The sequence below is a fragment of the Melanerpes formicivorus genome, unplaced genomic scaffold (assembly GCF_026170545.1).
Source record: "Melanerpes formicivorus ecotype bairdi unplaced genomic scaffold, bMelFor1.0.p_v2 SCAF_95, whole genome shotgun sequence".
Taxonomy (NCBI): domain Eukaryota; kingdom Metazoa; phylum Chordata; class Aves; order Piciformes; family Picidae; genus Melanerpes; species Melanerpes formicivorus.
The window spans coordinates 696,915-716,191 of NW_027142447.1; the positions used below are offsets into that span (position 1 = coordinate 696,915).

Below are 19,277 nucleotides of genomic sequence, written 5' to 3' on the forward strand. Positions count from 1 at the left end.
GGGGAACTTCTACAACTTATCTAAACTCAGAGAGCCTTGTTGGCATGGCTCCATTGGTTCCCTAGGAGTGACCACACATGGCACTGCTATAGATCATTGGTCCAACTCCTAACGACACAACGAGGTTTGTTGATGCAGGTGCATGTCCTGTTGTCCCAAGATAACTGTCCCTGTTTATAGCTACCAGTGCCCTGTTCTAGTTACATGCTGCAGGCACAGCACTGTTTTGCTACACTGCTAGCTGGCTCTGCACTTATGCTGAGCATGGCCTACCACCATGTCAGGCTCCAGGCCTGCACTGCCACATTGCTCACACTGCTCATCGCTGGCATTGCCACAATAGGATGAGAGGAAAAGGCCTCAAGTTTCACGAGGTTAAGGTTGGATATTAGAAGAAACTTTGCTGAAAGGGCTCTCACACACTGGAGTAGGCTTTCCAGGGAGGTGGTTGAATCCCCATCCCTGGAGGTGTTTGAAAGAGACAGAGATGTGATGCTGAGGTACATGGTTTAGCACCAGACCTAGTGGATAGTTAGATAATGGTTGGACTTATCTCAAAGCTTTTTTCCAACCAAAATGATTCTGTGATGGTACAGTGAAAGAAGATATTATGCAATAATAGCAGTATTTTGTGGTATTGAGGTTATTCATTAGACCATTCATACTCTAGGTAGTAATTTATACAAAAAGCCCACTAGCCAGTGTGGTTTTACTGCAGCTGTAAATAGTGAGACTGCTTATATTGCAAGCCTCTGCAGAGTCATGACAGGATATAGTCTATCACATCTAATCATCTACCCCTGTGAAAAACAGTACCCAAAGGAAGACTATGAATTGTGAGAGGAAGGAGAGTAGACAGTTAATACAGACACAGACAATTCATTCTGAGGAACTGCAGGGGTTTGCTATAAGCACCTCTCTGTACATAGATCTCTACCATAAATAACTTAAGCACTGTTATCCTATGTACTGGATTGTAGAGATCTTTGCTGGCTCTTGGTGATGCAGACTGTCTCCTGAATGTGACTATGATGTGACTCAGCAAGCTTTCCAAGAAGCCTTGGCCCAGAATGAGAAGACACAGTCTTAAGGTGCACCAGGGGAAGTTTGGAAGTTTAGGCTCAAGGTGAGGAGAAAGTTCTTCACTGAGAGAGTTGTTGGTCATTGGAATGTGCTGCCCAGGGAGGTGGTGGAGTCACCATCACTGGAGGTGTTCAGGAGGGGATTGGCCGTGGCACTTGATGCCATGGTCTAGTAGTCATGAGGTCTGTGGTGACAGGTTGGACTTGATGATCTTTGAGGTCTTTTCCAACCTTGTTGATTCTATGATTCTATAATGCTGAAAAGCTCATGGGACAGACACCAAAAAAAGGCAACTAATTTTTATCCAGCAGCAATAGAAGATATTCCAAGAGTCCTTCAGTTTATTTGTAGCTGTGTTGACTGCATCTGTTCAGATGGAAGCCTCAGTAGCAAATAGGGCTACCAGCAAGGTTGGAAAAGTGAAAATAGATACAGAAAATGGGAATAAAATGAAGCGAAGCACAGCCATAGAATGACACCAGGGCAAAAGTTCTGAACAAGGCAATTCTAGCAGGACAGCAGACAGTATACAGAACAAATGGTGTTCTAATTCTGGCAGATGTTATGATGAAGACAGGACTGTGCAATACTTCTCATACTTTCATGGTCTGATACAGAGCATGAAAAAAGGCTGGACACGGATGCACCATATGACACCAGGAGATAAAATCTCCAGCTCATTGTTAGCAGTAGATGCCCTTGGAGATACTTTTTGGAGAAGTTCTTAAAGCTTAAGGACTAACTTCTTAAGAAGACTTCAGTACCTGTGGTGGGTTAACCTCAGCTAGCTGGCAGATTCCCAACTAACTGCTCTCTCAATCCCCCTTCTCAACAGCACAGGGGAAGAAAGCAAGATCCATAAGCTCATACGCTGAGGTAGGGCAAGGAGATTGTTTCCCAGTTACAGTGACAGACAAAACAGATTCACCTTGGGAGAAAATGAATTTATTACCAATCAAGATAAAGTTAGATGGTGAGAAATATCTGTCCCTCACCTCCCTTTTCCCCCAACTGTACTCCTTCATTCCCAACCCCTCTACCTCCTCCACCCTGAGCAGCACAGGGATGTTGCATTTTCTGTGTTTCCAGGACTATTTTCATTTTAGCATAATAATTCTACTTACAACAGAAGTTTTTTGACAGATGAGGAATGTGGATCCAGTTAGGATTTGGGGGGAAAAAAGTGGATATGATATGCCTTTCCCTACTGAAAAGGATGAGAGTGTACACAGTGCTGTTTTATCTAAATGTAAGAGGGAATATGCCAGCAGTTCTAGTGCTATAATTACTTTGACTTTGAAAAGTCACTTTACTGTCAAAACATTTACATTTACTTTGGGTGAAACAGGAAGAAATCAGATGGCCACTTTAATGTGAGATTATATGCTGTTATGCAAACTTACTAAAAATTAACCAGCAGAACCTCTGCTAGTTCCTTACAGCTTTTCCGTATCCAAGATCAACATTTCCTTTCCTTCTCAGACCAAATAATAATCCCTGAAGAGAAAATCTTAGCCAGGGAAATAATCAAGTGCATTCCTGCTGATTTCAGTGTCACAAGTTTCACATTGGGATACTTTTATTAACTCCTCTAGCTTTTCTATTGCTTTCCATGGTTTACATCTGGTTGATAGTAGGCTGAACATGAGCCAGTAGTGTGCCCAGGTGGCTGAAAAGGCCAATGGCATCCTGGCCTGGATCAGGAAAAGTGTGGCAAGCAAGAGCAGGGAGGTCATTGTGCCCCTGTAATCAGCACTGGTTAGGCCACACCTTGAGTCCTGTGTCCAGTTCTGGGCTCCTCAATTTAGGAAAGATGTTGAGTTGCTGCAAGGTGTCCAGAGAAGGGCAACAAAGCTGGGGAGGATTTTGGAGCACAGCCCTGTGAGGAGAGGCTGAGGGAGCTGGGGTTGCTTAGCCTGGAGAAGAGGAGGCTCAGGGGAGACCTTCTTGCTCTCTACAACTGCCTGAAGGGAGGTTGTAGCCAGGTGGGGGTTGGTCTCTTCTCTGTAGCAACCAGCACCAGAACAAGAGAACACAGTCCCAAGCTGTGCAGGGGGAGGTTTAGGCTGGATGTTAGGAAGAAGTTTTTCACAGAAAGAGAGACTGGCCATTGGAATGTGCTGCCCAGGGAGGTGGTGGAGTCACCATCACTGGAGGTGTTTAGGAAGAGACTGGATGAGGCACTTGGTGCCATGGTTTAGTTGATTAGATGGTGTTGGGTGATAGGTTGGACTCGGAGATCTCAAAGGACTTTTCCAACCTGGTCTAGTCTACTATTCTATTCTATTCTATTCTGTTCTAGTCTAGTCTAGTCTAGTCTAGTCTAGTCTAGTCTATTCCATTGCATTGCATTGCATTGCATTGCATTGCATTGCATTGCATTCCATTCCATTCCATTCCATTCCATTCCATTCGACTGAGGTCTGAGTTTCAACTGTGTGATTGACTGAAGTGGACAAATGAACAGGATGCCAAATACACTGTTCATTTTACAGGAACAATGTCACAGTAGTGTTTCTAAATTCTCATGCTATTTTCAGAAGCTGCACAGCCTGAAGTATCTGTAAAGCCAGGCAATGTTCATTTAAACTGCTTTTGAAATGACTGAGGCATTAAAAATATTTAAGAAGAATTAGACTGAAATAATAATGAAATCACTAAAATAAGAGCAATTTTTACCAGCAGTGCACTGTAATTGCTGGGAAATTACAGTTTATGGAGTTTTGCATGTAATTCCTTTCCCAAAACTATTCAAACCCATAATTTATCTGCCTGACTAGTAGGAACATACTAATCTACTCCAAATAGTGGCAATGTGTACTCTACCAGACAACAACTTGCTGCTTTCTAAAGAATAAACATATGCACACTTCCATACACTGTCACTTTAAAGATTGTTTCATGAGTATCAACACAGTTTCCATCCCTTATGGTTTAAGAAGGACACTAAGACACTTAAACATATCCAGAGAAGGGCAATGAGGCTGGGGACAGGTCTTGAGCACAGCCCTGTGAGGAGAGGCTGAGGGAGCTGGGGTTGCTTAGCCTGGAGAAGAGGAGGCTCAGGGGAGACCTCATTGCTGTCTACAACTACCTGAAGGGAGGTTGTACCCAGGAGGGAGTTGGTTTCTTCTCTCTAGCAACCAGCACCAGAACAAGAGGACACAGTCTCAAGCTGTGCCAGGGGAGGTTTAGGCATTCTTCTACCTCCCTCTTGGCACAGGGAGGTAGAAGGGGGCAGTGGAATGGCTTCCCTGGTCTCTTGACCAGAGGGGTTTCCATGTTGTTTGCTACTTGTAAATATCTGTATAATATTGTAACTCCTGTATATTTTGTACATATTCATTGCATTCATAGTTTCATAGTTTCATAGTTTCATTCAGGGTTGGAAGGGACCACAAGGATCATCTAGTTCCAACCCCCCTGCCATGGGCAGGGACACCCCACACTAGATCAGGCTGGACAGAGCCTCATCCAGCCTGCTCTTAAACACCCCCAGGGACGGGGCCTCATTCCATTGCAGAGTGCAGTTTTTGCTTCTGAGTTGATCTGCCACAGTTAATGTTGGGGGGGAAACTCCAACCCACCATAACTTACCTAAGACATGGGATACTATCCTTCATTGTTCCTTCACACGCTACAGTGTTGGTACTGCCCGAAAGGCTCTTTAAAGAAGGAAACTGGGAGGAGGTATCTGGAAATGAAGGATTTGTTTCCGGTTCAGGAGTGATGATATCTTCTACTTCATACTGAAGTCGTACCTCTAGGGACTTCAATAAATAAAAAAAGTTCAGTTATAATTTTAATGAAGCTGCTCAGAGTCTTGTTATGCTCAAATAAATGTCAGGAAGCCTCTTTGTGAACAATTACACCAACCTCTCCCTCCTCCTCCCCCTCCCATTTATCATTATCATTTGCAGGCAAAGAATACTGTCAGTTGTTTTTTATACAGCCTCACAGCAAAATCAGAGAGGAACTAGTCCTCTGCCCTGTGCTGACTGAGAAATACATAGGTATATTCCAGTGCTGACTTGGAGTCAAGCCTTTTATTTTAAGTGAAAGGCAAGAACACAGCTTTCCAGAACTTATTATGAAAAGAGTAAGTTAATTTCTCATCCCAAAAGAAATATTTTGGCACAAGCAGGTCTCAGGACAAATGTCACAAATAATTTCTGCCTCTTTTCTGATTCTGAAGCAAATTCATTAAAAGAATGATGATTAATGCTGCCTCCTCATTTCCTACTACAACCGAGTCTCTGCAAGACAGGTTGCAGCCAGTGTGCAGAAGAGCAGCAGTGTGGCTAGTACTGATGGATGAACTTCATTTGTCCAGAGGTGGGAGTCAGGAAATCAGAAATAACAGAGCAGAGAGTTCTGTTTTTCTTAGACCAAGCATGACTTTGGTGGATTCTGGAAAGCAAAGTTCAAACCAGTTACTTGTTGCTGTCTTTCTAGGCTCTCAAGATGGAGAAAAGATGACCAACCAGGCCCAAACTTCTTTCAATTCTTTCCATTAATTCAGGAAACCTTAACTGAAGGACTCCAAAACACAGAGGAAAGTAGACAGAGAGCTCAAAGCTAGAGATCTGAGATCAAACCTGAGAATCACAGTAAATATTGGCCAATTCTTTCTACCACATTAATTATCAAAGGAGATCTCCATTTGGAAAAGAAAACAAGCTACAGCCCCTAAAGAGAGAAGGTCTTGGGGTTACTGGCTGATAGTAATTTTTGTGCAGTTACTTTCAAGTGATCAGAAGCAACTGCAGATGCAGACACTGAAAATTCCAATTTCATTAGTGATCTCCCACTGAGACATCACCTGTACCAGAATGGAGATGAAGAAAATACCTAGGTTTTGTGAGGCTAGGGAGATGAAGATCAGACTAGGGAGATGAAGAGTTGAGGGCTCTCCTGTTTCTCAACCACTGTGTTAAAACATAAGATTTTAGAAAGAAGAGAAAGAGTCAAACTTCATTTCTCCTTGTAAAATCCATGGATGTTTTTTGTCTGAATCACCTAAGGAAACCTATGGTCCCCATTTGCCTTCAAAGACTAATGAGTGAAATATTGAGCTGAGGAAAATCTAATCTCCTGGAAGTAATTGCTGCTGACTGAAACAATTTGTAATGCTGTTTAATCTTCGTGTAAGACTGGAGTAACTGTGGAAGAGTGTTTTCTTCTGCTTGTCATATTAGAAGTGCATCACTCCTTGGATGTTTTTCTTTGTGCCTTTCTTTTTTTGACTAAAATTCATTTTGTGAAGTCCTAGCTACCATCCATGCAGTGAGGAGGAGAAATGTAGACTACTAACATGGCTGAGAATCTTTTTATGGTCTTGAGCACAAGCCCTATGAGGAGAGGCTGAGGGAGCTGTGATTGTTTAGCCTGGAGAAGAGGAGCCTCAGGGGAGACCTTATTGCTCTCTACAACTACCTGAAGGGAAGTTGTAGCCAGGTGGGGGTTAGTCTCTTCTCCCAGGCAACCAGCACCAGAACAAGAGGACACAGTCTCAAGCTGTGCCAGGCAAAATTTAGGCTGGAAGTGAGGAGAAAGTTCTTCCCAGAAAGAGTAACTGGCCATTGGAATGTGCTGCCCAAGGAGGTGTGGAGTCACCATCCCTGGAGGTGTTCAAAAAGCAATTGGATGTGGCACTTGAAGCCGTGGTTTAGTTAGTCATGAGGTGTTGGGTGACAGGTTGGACTTGATGATCTCTGACGTCTTTTCCAGCCTTATTGATTCTATGATTCTATATTTTGGTCCCTGCTTTGGCTGGACCTTGGAAGTGGTACAGACCTGTTGTACCAATTTATTTTGAGGATCCCACTACCAGGCTCATTGATTTTCCTTTCTACATTCAAATTATTGTAAACTTTTTTCCTGTGGCTCTTCTGTAGGGCTTTGAAAAAGAGATTCCCTGAGAAAAGACTGCTCACTAGAAAAGTTACCATGTTTAATAGATACCTAGATATCCTTTTGAGACAGGATGGAGTAGACTCAGAACAGCAGTAGCAAATGCTTTTTACATACTGCATGACTCCAAGATTGTCTCACACATACTACCTACCTCCAGAATGTGATAAGGAATGATGCATATAATATTTCTGTTAAAGAAATTCCAGGCACAATTTGTGCCTCTGGGACATGTTCAGCAGCAGACTTCCCTGCTACATGGAGAAACCTTTGAGTAGACTCCATGCTCCCCATTTCCCACTGCAGTAACATTACATCAGGCAGTCAAACCTTCTTCAAAATGATGGGATTTGCATTTTGAACTCAAGGTGAGCTCAGGCTGGCTGCTGGAGAAGGAAGACACTAAGCACTAGGACTTGGATTCACCTCAGGCAGCAAAGAGATCCTGGGACTGACCAGCGCAGTCTCAGTATAGACACAGCTAGGCAGCCTGAAGTCAGCTGCTAATTCCAACAGAGACTTCCACACTTTTTATTAAAAAAAATAATATTTAAGAATGAAGTCTTGGAATGCCTGCAGCAAAAATGATGAGGAAAGGATGAGGCCCATCTCAGGGATTCACAAAACCCAGGGGAACTCGGTGACTACGCCACCAAGCTTAGATAATATTAAAGCAACTCTTTAGAGGACAATTCCTCATACAAATGCCTCTGAATTACAGATAAAATCTGAGACACTGTTAAATAGCACATATTAAAAAACCTCAGAAAATGCCATTTCTGATGCAATTCAGCCACAAAAGTAGAAGACAGGAAAATAAAGGAATTAGATGTTAGGTAATAAGAGATAAGAGGCATTTACTATGGAACAATGTGTGAATACAAAAGTTTAGCCATTTTAGCAGCATTATACATGAGCTGGTCAGTAAGGTGAAATGACTGTTCATTAGTTTTAAAGCTTTCCTGAAAGGATACATTCAGCTTGCTTCATGACTGCTTCTGGGGGACAAATATAAGAGGAAAACCACAGAAGAGCTATAGGTGATGAATTTCCTTACCAGATGGCACACAGCTACAGGACAAAACCGACATGTTTTTGCCAAGCTATAGACTTTCTAAAGAACATGAAAATAGTGTGAAAAGGAAAAGAGCTGTAATTGGGAAAGGTGGAAAATAAAAGAGAGATTTTTGGGTCACTCCCTGGGGTTTGCTGAGCACTGGCTGACACAAAGAAATGCTTTCTGCTGAGAGTGTTTTGAGCTGCAAAGTGGTCTCCAGCACTACAGAATGGCAAGCCTAGAGAGGTAGTAATTTTCAGTTTGGCTTTGCCCTTGGAGTAGCCTCTTGTTAAACTTCTTGGACTTAAGAAAGAATGTTTTACATTATAAATGCTGTCCAGACACACTGTTAGCAGTGGTTGTGGCTCCTGTGCAAAAATGCAAGGTTAAAACCAAAGTCAGTCTGGCTGTAAGTAAAAAGGGACTGCAGTGCAGTTAAAAGAACATTGACTGGGTGATTCTGCATGAAATAAGGTGGCTTCTTAAGACTGATCTAGTGTGGGGTGTCCCTGCCCATGGCAGGGGGGTTGGAACTAGATGATCCTTGTGGTCCCTTCCAGCCCTGACTGATACTATGATACTACTATGACTTGAAAACAGTAGAAAAAGAAGTATTTGAACAGGCAAAAGCAACATAACACTTAGGAAGCCATCAAGTGCTTAGCCATAAATAATCTGGCACTTCATATAGTGTCCATTTTTAAGGGAATAAAGTCAGCATAAGCTAGGGAAAAAAAAAATCAACTCTTGAAATGTGGTTAAAGCCAGTGACAATTTCCAGTCCCCTTGGGGTACTAATGCCATGAACATAAATGAAAGAGATTTAATACTTGAGTTAATAAGAGCACTATTATGTAAGCACACAATGTACATTATCTAATCATAACATACAGCAGCCAGTATTTTTAGAGCAGGTAAATACAACAGAGATTTACTGTACCACAAAGTCTGAGAAGCAAACTGTCTGAAAGCTGTTCTGGTTGTTACTATTAAAGCAAAAAAACGTGGAGAGCTGGCTCTCAAAAACTCAAGTTGTTGTCAGTAACTTTGGTAGGATCAAGATTTCACTCAAAAGGGTTGAAGGTCCCTAAATCTCTATCTGGTACAGCTTGATATTAACTTTGCTTAAGAATATGAGCAGAAACAGCAAGACAATTTAGAAATGATGTTCTTTTTATATGAGAGCAAAATTATGAAGGGACTTACTGCAATTTCAGTATTTACTTCATGTTTGCTGAACCTGTAAACAACCACATATGCAGAAACCCCTGCCACACAGAAAATTCGGCTTTCAGGGCACCAGTACATCATCTGCACAGCGAAAGGATCTTCTTCCACAATCTCAGCTGTTGCTTTTCCTTCTCCTGGTTTCTGTTTTTCGAAGACCTTTGATGTTTTTAGTTTGTACAACATCTGCAGAGTAACTGGAATATATTAAAACATATTAAATAAAAATACTGACTCACATGAAGCAAATCAGAGAGAAAAATTCCTCAGTTCCCTTCCTCTTTTCATTACAGCATAATAAAGAACCTTATGAAGGTCTAAAGAGAAGAAGAAGATGGGTATTATACAATACAGGTATTGTTCTGTTGCCTAGTACTGTTAGGATATGCATTTAATACTTCCAAAATTGGTGAAGAAATTCTTAGTGCTCTCTGGGACAGGATGCCAGAGGTGTCAGTTAGCTGTCATGTCCATAATTAGGCTCACACTGAATGCTACAGGGAGGCTCTGATAATGGTTCTGTTCTCCTAATGAGGTATGAAACTAAGACTTCACTTTTCTGAGGTTATTGCCTTGTTAGAATGTAAAGACTCTATGCTACTTCAGGAGAAGACATTAGGAAAGTATTTTGGTGACCCAGGCAACACACAGAATTTTGAACAAAGAGGAGTTCTAAAATGTTTTGATTTTCTTGACTAATAATAATACCTGCATTGATACCTGTTCATGAAGCATTCTTACCCAGAAGCTTTTGGCAACAACAGAATTCCACAGACATGAATTTCAGAGGTAAAGGAGGGGTTATAATTAAGCCTATTTTGTTTCATTGTCATTCTTACTTGGTTTTTATTACTACTTTTATATTATCAGTGGCATTAATTAATAACTGCATAAGGTCAGGAAAAAAGCACTCAGGCCCAGTACCTATAAAGGGAAAACTGTTATGTACATTAGTGCAATTGTGTACTAGATCAACCTAGCTAGCTTGCCTAAGGAGAGCAAGAAAAAGATGAGAGAATAGTGTTTTAGTTATGAAACCAGATAGAACAGAACAGAACAGAATAGAATAGAATAGAATAGAATAGAATAGAATAGAATAGAATAGAATAGAATAGAATAGAATAGAATAGAATAGAATTAACCAAGTTGGAAAAGACCTTTGAGATCATCAAGCCCAACCTATCACCCAACACCATCTAATCAACTAAACCATGGTACCAAGTACCCCATCCAGTCTCTTCCTAAACACCTCCAGTGATGGTGACTCCACCACCTCCCTGGGCAGCACATTCCAATGGCCAATCTCACTTTCTGGGAAGAATTTCTTCCTAACATCCAGCCTAAACCTCCCCTGGCACAGCTTGAGACTGTGTCCTCTTGTTCTGGTGCTGGTTGCCTGGGAGAAGAGACCAACCCCCACCTGGCTACAACCTCCCTCAGGTAGTTGTAGACAGCAAGAAGGTCTCCCCTGAGCCTCCTCTTCTCCAGGCTAAGCAACCCCAGCTCCCGCAGCCTCTCCTCACAGGGCTGTGCTTGAGGTGAGGTTTGAGGTGAGGAGAAAGTTCTTCACTGAGAGAGTCATTCGTCATTGGAATGTGCTGCCCAGGGAGGTGGTGGAGTCCCCATCCCTGGAGGTGTTCAAGAGGGGATTGGATGTGGCACTTGGTACCATGGTCTAGTCATGAGGTCTGTGGTGACAGGTTGGACTCGATGATCTCTGAGGTCTCTTCCAACCTTAGTGATACTGTGATACTGTGATACAAGGCAACTCTGCTGCAGCTTTCACAAAGCAGAGTCACGTTATTTGAACTTTCAACCAAAGTCTATGCATGTTATTAATAAACATATTTTCCTAACAAGTATCACATGCATAGTCTGTAGGGGGAAATGCTGGGTTTGACATGTGTCCTTATAGCTAGAATGCACACAAGTATCTTCTGAAGCTTTTTTCCCTGCTAGGATGAATGCAAATGCTTCACAATTGTTTTCTGGAGCTTGAGGCTGGAGAAGGAAACTGTTAGGTCTTTTCTCTCTTTGCCTCCTTAGACATGTTGTGAGATGTATTGACTTTTAGTTAGCTGTAAAAGTTATTAGATTGTACTCAGACTAGAAGAGGTATTTCAATTGGAGCTGAATACCAACTTTAACTGAATATCAGAGTGTGTCCACTCTTATACACAGAAGAAGATAATGCTCTAGGAATTCTTTTACCAACACTTCATCCTTCATAGGTTTGGTATGCTGGATGTGTGGTTTTTATTCCTCTCAAGCTTTTCCCTTCTTTTCTGTCAAATATAACTCATTAGCACTGGCTTTTTCCTTAAGCTAATAAAAATTTGCTGAATTCCACCTCATTCTTCTTAATATAATTACAGGCATTACTTCTCACACAGCTAAGCATCACGATCTATAGATGTCTGTCTGTGATTTGTCAGCATTATATAAAAGAGAACTTAGAGACTTACTGGCAGAAGCATCCCAAAACTTTACTGATCCATCTGCATGGCTTAAAAAAAACATCAAAAAATTAATGTGTTAAAACAAGATGCAATTGCAAAACATCCTCTACTTTCAGTGAATGAAAACAGTGAACAGAAAAACCTGTATTTTGCTCACATGGTGATTCTCTTCCTGACAGTCTACAATCATACATGCAATAACTATAAGAAAATATTCTGTTATTAGTTTGTTCAGGTAAATAAAACTCCTGTTTGTGCATTTCCTACAGAGAACTAAGCCTCAGTGAGATTGAAGCTTGCAACAGTAAGAAATGAATTCCCACACTAATTCCAGGTTTAAATGACAGCCCTTTTGGCTTTGCAGTGAGCCAGGCTAAAGCCTGTGCACCCAAAGTTTGTATAATGAACTAGGGAAAAAACAGAAGGGAACTTGTCAGTAGGGGACAGAAGGGAATGTGTCCAGAGAAGGGCCACGAGGATGAGCAGAGGGCTGGAGCACCTCTCCTGTGAGGACAGACAGAAGGAGTTGGGGCTGTTCAGTCTGGAGAAGAGAAGGCTCCGAGGCGACCTAATTGTGGCCTTCCAGTATCTGAAGGGGGCTACAGGAAGGCTGGGGAGGGACTGCTCAGGATCTCAGGTAGTGATAGGACTAGGGGGAATGGAATGAAGCTGGAGGTGGGGAGATTGAGGCTGGAGGTGAGGAGGAAGTTCTTCCCCATGAGAGTGGTGAAGCCCTGGAATGGGTTGTCCAGGGAGGTGGTTGAGGCCCCATCCCTGGAGATGTTTAAGCCCAGGCTGGATGAGGCTGTGGCCAGGCTGATCTAGTGTGGGGTGTCCCTGCCCATGGCAGGGGGGTTGGAACTGGATGATCCTTGTGGTCCCTTCCAACCCTGACTGATACTATGATACTATGAACTTAAATTTGTTTAATCCCTTACAGCTGTGTTCTTCATAGCAATGTAAAACCATCCCTGAAGTAATGCTGAGGAAAGAAGACAGTTCTGTTTAAAATGAGAATAATCCCTTCAGCACCTTGCTGCACAAATCATAATATTTCTTTTAAAAAGAAGTGTTAAGTAATAACCAGAGGGAAACACAGTGCATCAAAGCTAAATAGCTTCTGTTTCACAGCACAGCCCCGTGAAAATCCAGCAGGCATTGCTTCTACTGCAATTTGAGCCTTTCTAGATATTTTTGTTATGGGGCTGGCTCTCCACTCACAAGGTAAAATTCATCGCAGTGCACCACAGCCTCACTAGTGCTGGGGCATTAAGATGAATTCCCAAACACTCCCCAGTTACAAAGTCCCCAGAAGGCCAAAGGACACAAGCTACAGGACAACAGCTACAGAAGAACAGCTCTTCCCCTTTTAAAAGCTATTCTCTATTACCTTCAAGGCAAAAATGCTCCCTTTCATTGAACATTGAATGATGATCTTTGGACTCGAAGATCTCTGAGGTCTCTTCCAACCTTGGTGATACTGTGAAACTATGATAGTGTGAAACTCTCCTTGCCAAAGACCCCACTCTCCCAAGCTTGTAGACTTTCTGGAGCCTCAAATGATCATTCTTCATGGTAGCTCATCCCCAAGTAAAGAAATCTCTGTTTTCTACAGCAAATGGGAATTTCTGTGGGGACTGTGTGCAAGGGAAAAGACTCCACACCTCAAATGAAGAGGATATGGGTATTTTGTGAAGGGTCAACTCTTATCTATAGTTAACCCACAGTCAAAAGGACTCCATACCTCAAATGAAGAGGATATGGGTATTTTGTGAAGGGTCACCTCTTATCTACAGCTAACCTACAGTCAAAAAGACTCCATACCTCAAATGAAGAGGATATGGGTATTTTGTGAAGGGTCACCTCTTAATCTATAGCTAACCCACAGTCAAAAGCTGTAGATACTAATGTGTTAAAAGTAACAATCCTCAGTTTTATTCTCACCCTGTAATGATGATTTCAGGATAGGTCTGAGCTCCAAGGTTCCACGCTCCACCACTGATAGGCCACTCCTAAACAAACAACAAGAGGACAGAGATGACAACTAACTCTGATGAGTCTTGCTGAGTTAGTTTTTAAACTAAACAACATCTTCCTCCAAAAAAGCAACACAACTCATAAAAGGACCAAAACCATGTAGCATTCAAGGCTTAAAGCTTATGAACATTATTACATTACCAACCAAGGCTTTTGAAACACAGCATTTTAAAAATGAGATTGACTAAAGCTCTATGTTTTTACAGTATTTCTGCACAGGCAGCACTCAAGAGCACAACACAGGAACTAGAGGAAGGAATAATATAAGGCTGTGTTACTCTTCCCAGATTGCTGGACTCTTGGAGTTTCCATAGGACACTGAATAGATTGCACATCTATTTTGAGGACAAAGATTACTGAAAAGATTGTCCCAGAAACAAACATCTGAGCAAGAGACCACAAGATGCAAGATAAGGGAATGCAACATTTACAGAAGGTATGAAATCATCATCTCTTCTCTGCATATTTTTCACTAGTGGATTGAGTTGAACCTGCTGCTGTTATTCATACCATCCTGCAGTCTTGCCAGCTTCAACAAATGGAAATGCTAACTGCACCAAAGTATTATGGGGCTTGAAGTTCAGACTGCAACATGGGAGGCTTCCTGTTCTGGCTTCTTGGTTCTGGCTCCTTGGGTGTGGTCTCTTTTGTGCAGGCAATGATGTTGAAATGAGTGGGAGTTGGGTAGCTGCTGGGTTTGGTTTTCTGTTTTAAGCTGGGTTTTTTATCCCTGTACTTCACTGTTCTTCTGCAAATAGGCTAAGCTAAGGTAATCATGCATTGTATTATTAGATTAATTAGATTATTAGCTAACATAATTCTCCATTGTGATTATGATAGCTATGTTATATTAACCTCTTATCTCTTTATCTCAACCCTGGGTTTTGTGTGTTACTTTGCCCCTCACTTTTGTGTTGGGGGAGCAGGGAGTTCAGCCCTTGCACTAAATCATTACATAGTGGCAAGACTTCCATTCTCTTCCTTGGCCTAGGTTGGTAGAGCAGGTTGCTGGTCTGTGCCTAAAGCTTGACCTGTATGGATCTGGAATGTGAACGATAAAAATATGTGCAGAGTGGGTGAGGATGTGTCTAGAGTATGAGTGGGTGGAAGAAAAGTGGGGGAAAAAAGCTGGTTATATGGAACTATATAGTGATTGTGGGTACAGAAATAGGTGGGTGGCAAATGAGTGGCGACCTACATTCAGAGCATGTATTTCTATGCGCCAGGGGACAAGAGTGATTACAATGAATAGAGGTAGGAGGTGAAAACTTTGGGAAACAGGGTATACTAGGTAAGGATAGATAAGCAGACAAATTCAAAACAGAGGAAAAAATATCTTCTGAAGCCCTTTGCTGAATGAAAACCCAAAAGAAGAGCCCACTTTCTCAGTTCATGGAAAATAAGGCAGGTCCAAGGAGAACGCTTCTGCTAATATGAATAAAAGCCTGACAAAGTCTTAATTGCTTACCCATTAAAACAAACAAAACCAGCCCCTATTAGGATGGATTAGTTTAAGTCAAAACACAAACCAGACTAATACTCTATAAAAGGATTGTGTTTGTTATTATTTCTGCAGCTTGTCCTGTTTCTAAAAGCAGTATGTTAAGCCTTTGGTGGCTCAGTAAAATGATTATTAGTATCTCTGTTCAATGAAAACCTCACAGACATGCTGTCAACCTTCAACTTTCACTGAAGCTCTTCTGCTAACTTCTTTCAGTTACAATGTTTATACTTTTTTTCTTTAAGACAATTTATCCATGCAAATTGAAATTGTAAACTGATGGCTTTCTTATAACTGAGTCTGATTTGTCATGATTCCAGAAGCCTCATAATGAAGTCATAAGGAACTCATGATGAAGATGATCCTTGTGGTCCCTTCCAACCCTGAATGAAACAATGAAACTATGAAGTCCTGTATAACAGTCATAGTTGTGCTTGAGTGATGGTGTTTCTGAGGGACAAATAATAAGCTGTAAACATACTGCTAAGCTGCTGGTTACACCATCTTGAAAGTGATGATGTGGCAGTTTAGGCTGGGTGCCTCCTGTTCCTGCCACATAAGTTACACCTCCGGTGTCCCAAGGGTCCAGCCCAGTAGGTGGACACAGGAAGCTGTGTATTTCATGCCCATAATATCCTGTGCCCTGTAAGTCCATCTGCAAAGTCTTTCTCTTCCTCTTTTCTTCCCTGTCTGCTCCTGTGGGAGATGCTCCCTATTGGGTAATGGTGGGGGAGTATCTCAAGGCTTCTTAGGCCAGCCTGAGACTAGCCTGAGACTAGGGAGAAAGAGCCCTGGGGGGTTTTGGGTATACCCTCAGGTGGGGAAAAGGGAAGCTTTTTGGAGGCTTTTGGGTGTGCTGCAGGGGACTCTCTATGCTTTGGGTTTGTTTTGTCTCTGCTTGTAGCTTCTGTAAGACACTAATTGCTTTTCCATTTAAACTTTCCATCACTTCTGCAATCCATTTGGGTGTCATTCATTTCCCCCTCTCAGGGGCAAGAGGGGCATCTGCCTGGCCTCCAACCAGGACAGATGATTACAGAAACAAAATTGTAAGAGGTTACAAAAACATAGGTTGTACATCTAATTGCTTTGTTTTAAACAAATAATAACATTTGGTTTTGTTTACCTTATTGCTGTATCCTTGCTTTTTATGTTTTGCTCCTACAGAATAGAGCACAGGAATCAAATCTGGAGGACAGTCCGCAAAATATTCTGTGCAGGTAACAGGTGACTCATGAATGTCAATAGGGTATGGATTTTCAAAGATTGGAAAACTAGTTAAGGAAGACAATTTATTAGAAGCACTGTGACACACTCAGCCATAGAAAGAAACACATTCTTACATGTTAGTATGTAACAGCACAATCATTACTGATAACATCTCTTTTCCTTTATTTATTACAACATGTGTAATTGTTCAAATGAAAATACAAACATGCCACTGCTGTGACAAGAATCCTCTTGTCACCAAAACACTCATTCATGTGAAGAGTTCCTAAGGCTAATAGAGCTACTTGTCTGAATGATGATTGCAAACTAATACTCCCCAACATCTCAAAAGCCTACCCTACACAGAAGTGACACATGCTACAGACACTTCGGGATCATGGCTCTGATGCATATCATGACCTAAGAATTACCTATACAGCTGTGAGTTTTGCATTGAGCAGCTTAGCTTATTGGCTTGGCAGAGTACTGATTCGACAATGAACCACTGTGATAAGAGATGAAGTGGGTCTTGGTTTATTTCTCATTTCCATCAGTTTGGACAGTTTGATAAGAAGGAAGGCCTCACTTCTGGCCTATTACACAATGTTATTTCCAACTGAACAATGCAGGAGCTCTGATTCTGATTTCAGTTGCATCCATTTTGTATTGCTGAGATTATTTGAATTACTCTTGAAAGCGAGTGAGATTAGAATATGGTTCACTCAAAATGTTTCAAGATGCTAAGGGCAAAATCTGTTTCCAGTTGTAGCACTGTGACCACGGATGCAAATTACTTGCAGTGTTGGAGGCAGAACAAAGTAAAGAATTGGATTCTGCATTCCATGACACATTGTTCTGCAACACACAGTTCCTCTTTGAGATGAACATTGACTCTGATGTGAAAGGACTATTTGACATTTAAAGCAGCAGCTGCATCGTGAAACAACCCCACAGATCCACTATAAATTGATGCCATTATTTATTGAGGTAGTTAAGTAAATACTTAAGTGATAGTCACAGATTCATAGATCGCACTGGCTTGGAAGGAATACTCAAAAGTCACCTTGTCTAACCCCCACTATGCACTGAGCAGGGACAGAGCCAATTAGATCAGGCTGTCCCTGTGGAGCCTAGTGAGGTTAGGCATGCATATGCGTATTAGTTGAATCTGATTTCCAAGACATACATTGAGGTCATAATTCAGCATGTGACCAAGTATTACTTAACTTTGATGTTGAGTGAGTGTTTGAGGGATGTGCTGAATGGACCAGAGATTTAAATTTGTTCCCAAACTTAAGAACAAATATTATCACAAATTGATTAGCTGATCTTTGCTCTTAAAATAGCAGTAAACATAGGGAGTGAATTACCAAGAGTAAATGATATTGGATATTAAAATGACATTGCATAACAACATTTGGATTTTTATCACAACTTGCTGCACAGCACAAGTAACTTCATGCCAAACTCCATACTCACTTGCTTTGTGTCAGGTCAACAACAATGAGATCCTTTTCCAAAAGCACAACTACGGCGTAGGGTTCTTGAAATTCTGTAAGCAAGGAATCAGGTGAAAAAGACATGGAGTTCTAACAGCCATTATCAAAAAAGCAGAACATATTTATGTTCCCCAATCATTCACAGCATATTAAACAAAAGTTTTAAGATAGAAATCCCAAGTCCAAGCAGAAACTACACATATCTGCAAACCAGAGCCAGGCAGGAACTGAGAAATTACTTTGGGCCACTACTGCTGATGGCATACATAGTAGAAATAGAATTGTTGTACTATAACTTGCCAGGATGATGGGGTATGGAGGTGGTGGAGTCACCATGATTGGAGGTGCTCATGAGGAGACTTGATGGGGTGCGTGGTGCCATGGTTTAGTTGATTAGGTGGGTTGGACGCGATGATATTGAAGGTCTCTTCCAACCTGGTCTGGTTCTGTTCTATTCTATTCTATTCTATTCTATTCTATTCTATTCTATTCTATTCTATTCTATTCTATTCTATTCTATTCTATTCTATTCTATTCTATTCTAAATAAAAAATCCAAACCCCATAGGTTGTGTGTATCACTGCATTGCTGAATCCAATTATTATACAGAAAATGTATTTTTGCTGCCCAATAGTAATACTTCTACTGTGTAGAACTGTTCTTCAAGACCAGATTAAGAACAGCTGGCCCAATGCACTTACTGATACACCATATCTTCATTTCCAAAGCAATTCCAATAGAATCCTATAATTCTGCTGTGTTCAATTTAGATATTAGAATCATAGAATCATAGAATCAATATGGTTGGAAAAGACCTCAAAGATCATCAAGTCCAACCTGTCACCCAACACCTCATGACTACTAAGCCATGCCTTCAAGTGCCACGTCCAATCCTTTTTTGAACACCTCCAGGGGCAATATTGACACACTCCTTCCTGCCACACACATGTTAGGAGATTATATTGTTTGGGTTTTTTTTATTAAATGCTTTTCTCATTTATAAAAAGTAAAAGTAAATGCTTCCCTTGATGCATAAAAAACATAAAGGTGAAATTATGACTCTCTCTTCAACAGCAGCAAACAATTCCAGCACATGCAAGCTCAGAGTACTCTCCTCTGATGGCTGGTGCCAAAAGGCTGAGTCAATTGATAGCACTTGATTTATCTTCCTTTAAGGACAGCTACAAATGTACATTTGTGGCCTGTTTATATACAAGGCTATGAATAAAACAGGTTAAACCAAATATCTGGAATAGAATAGCATAGCATAGCATAGAATAGCATAGCATAGA

At 41.3% G+C, this 19,277-nt stretch overlaps 1 protein-coding gene across 6 annotated transcripts in view; it reads right to left on the bottom strand.

Moving 5' to 3' along the window:
• The window catches only part of STXBP5L (syntaxin binding protein 5L), a 252,640-nt gene that overhangs the window by 75,886 nt on the left and 157,477 nt on the right, over positions 1-19,277 (bottom strand). For all 6 annotated transcript variants that reach the window (XM_068165947.1, XM_068165952.1, XM_068165953.1 and 3 more), the window contains 6 exons: positions 17,966-18,038; positions 16,404-16,551; positions 13,684-13,751; positions 11,746-11,786; positions 9,260-9,477; positions 4,681-4,853 (listed from right to left, as the gene is read on the bottom strand). In XM_068165947.1, the coding sequence (XP_068022048.1) occupies positions 4,681-4,853; positions 9,260-9,477; positions 11,746-11,786; positions 13,684-13,751; positions 16,404-16,551; positions 17,966-18,038 (721 nt within the window). The remainder of the gene's footprint in view (positions 1-4,680; positions 4,854-9,259; positions 9,478-11,745; positions 11,787-13,683; positions 13,752-16,403; positions 16,552-17,965; positions 18,039-19,277) is intronic.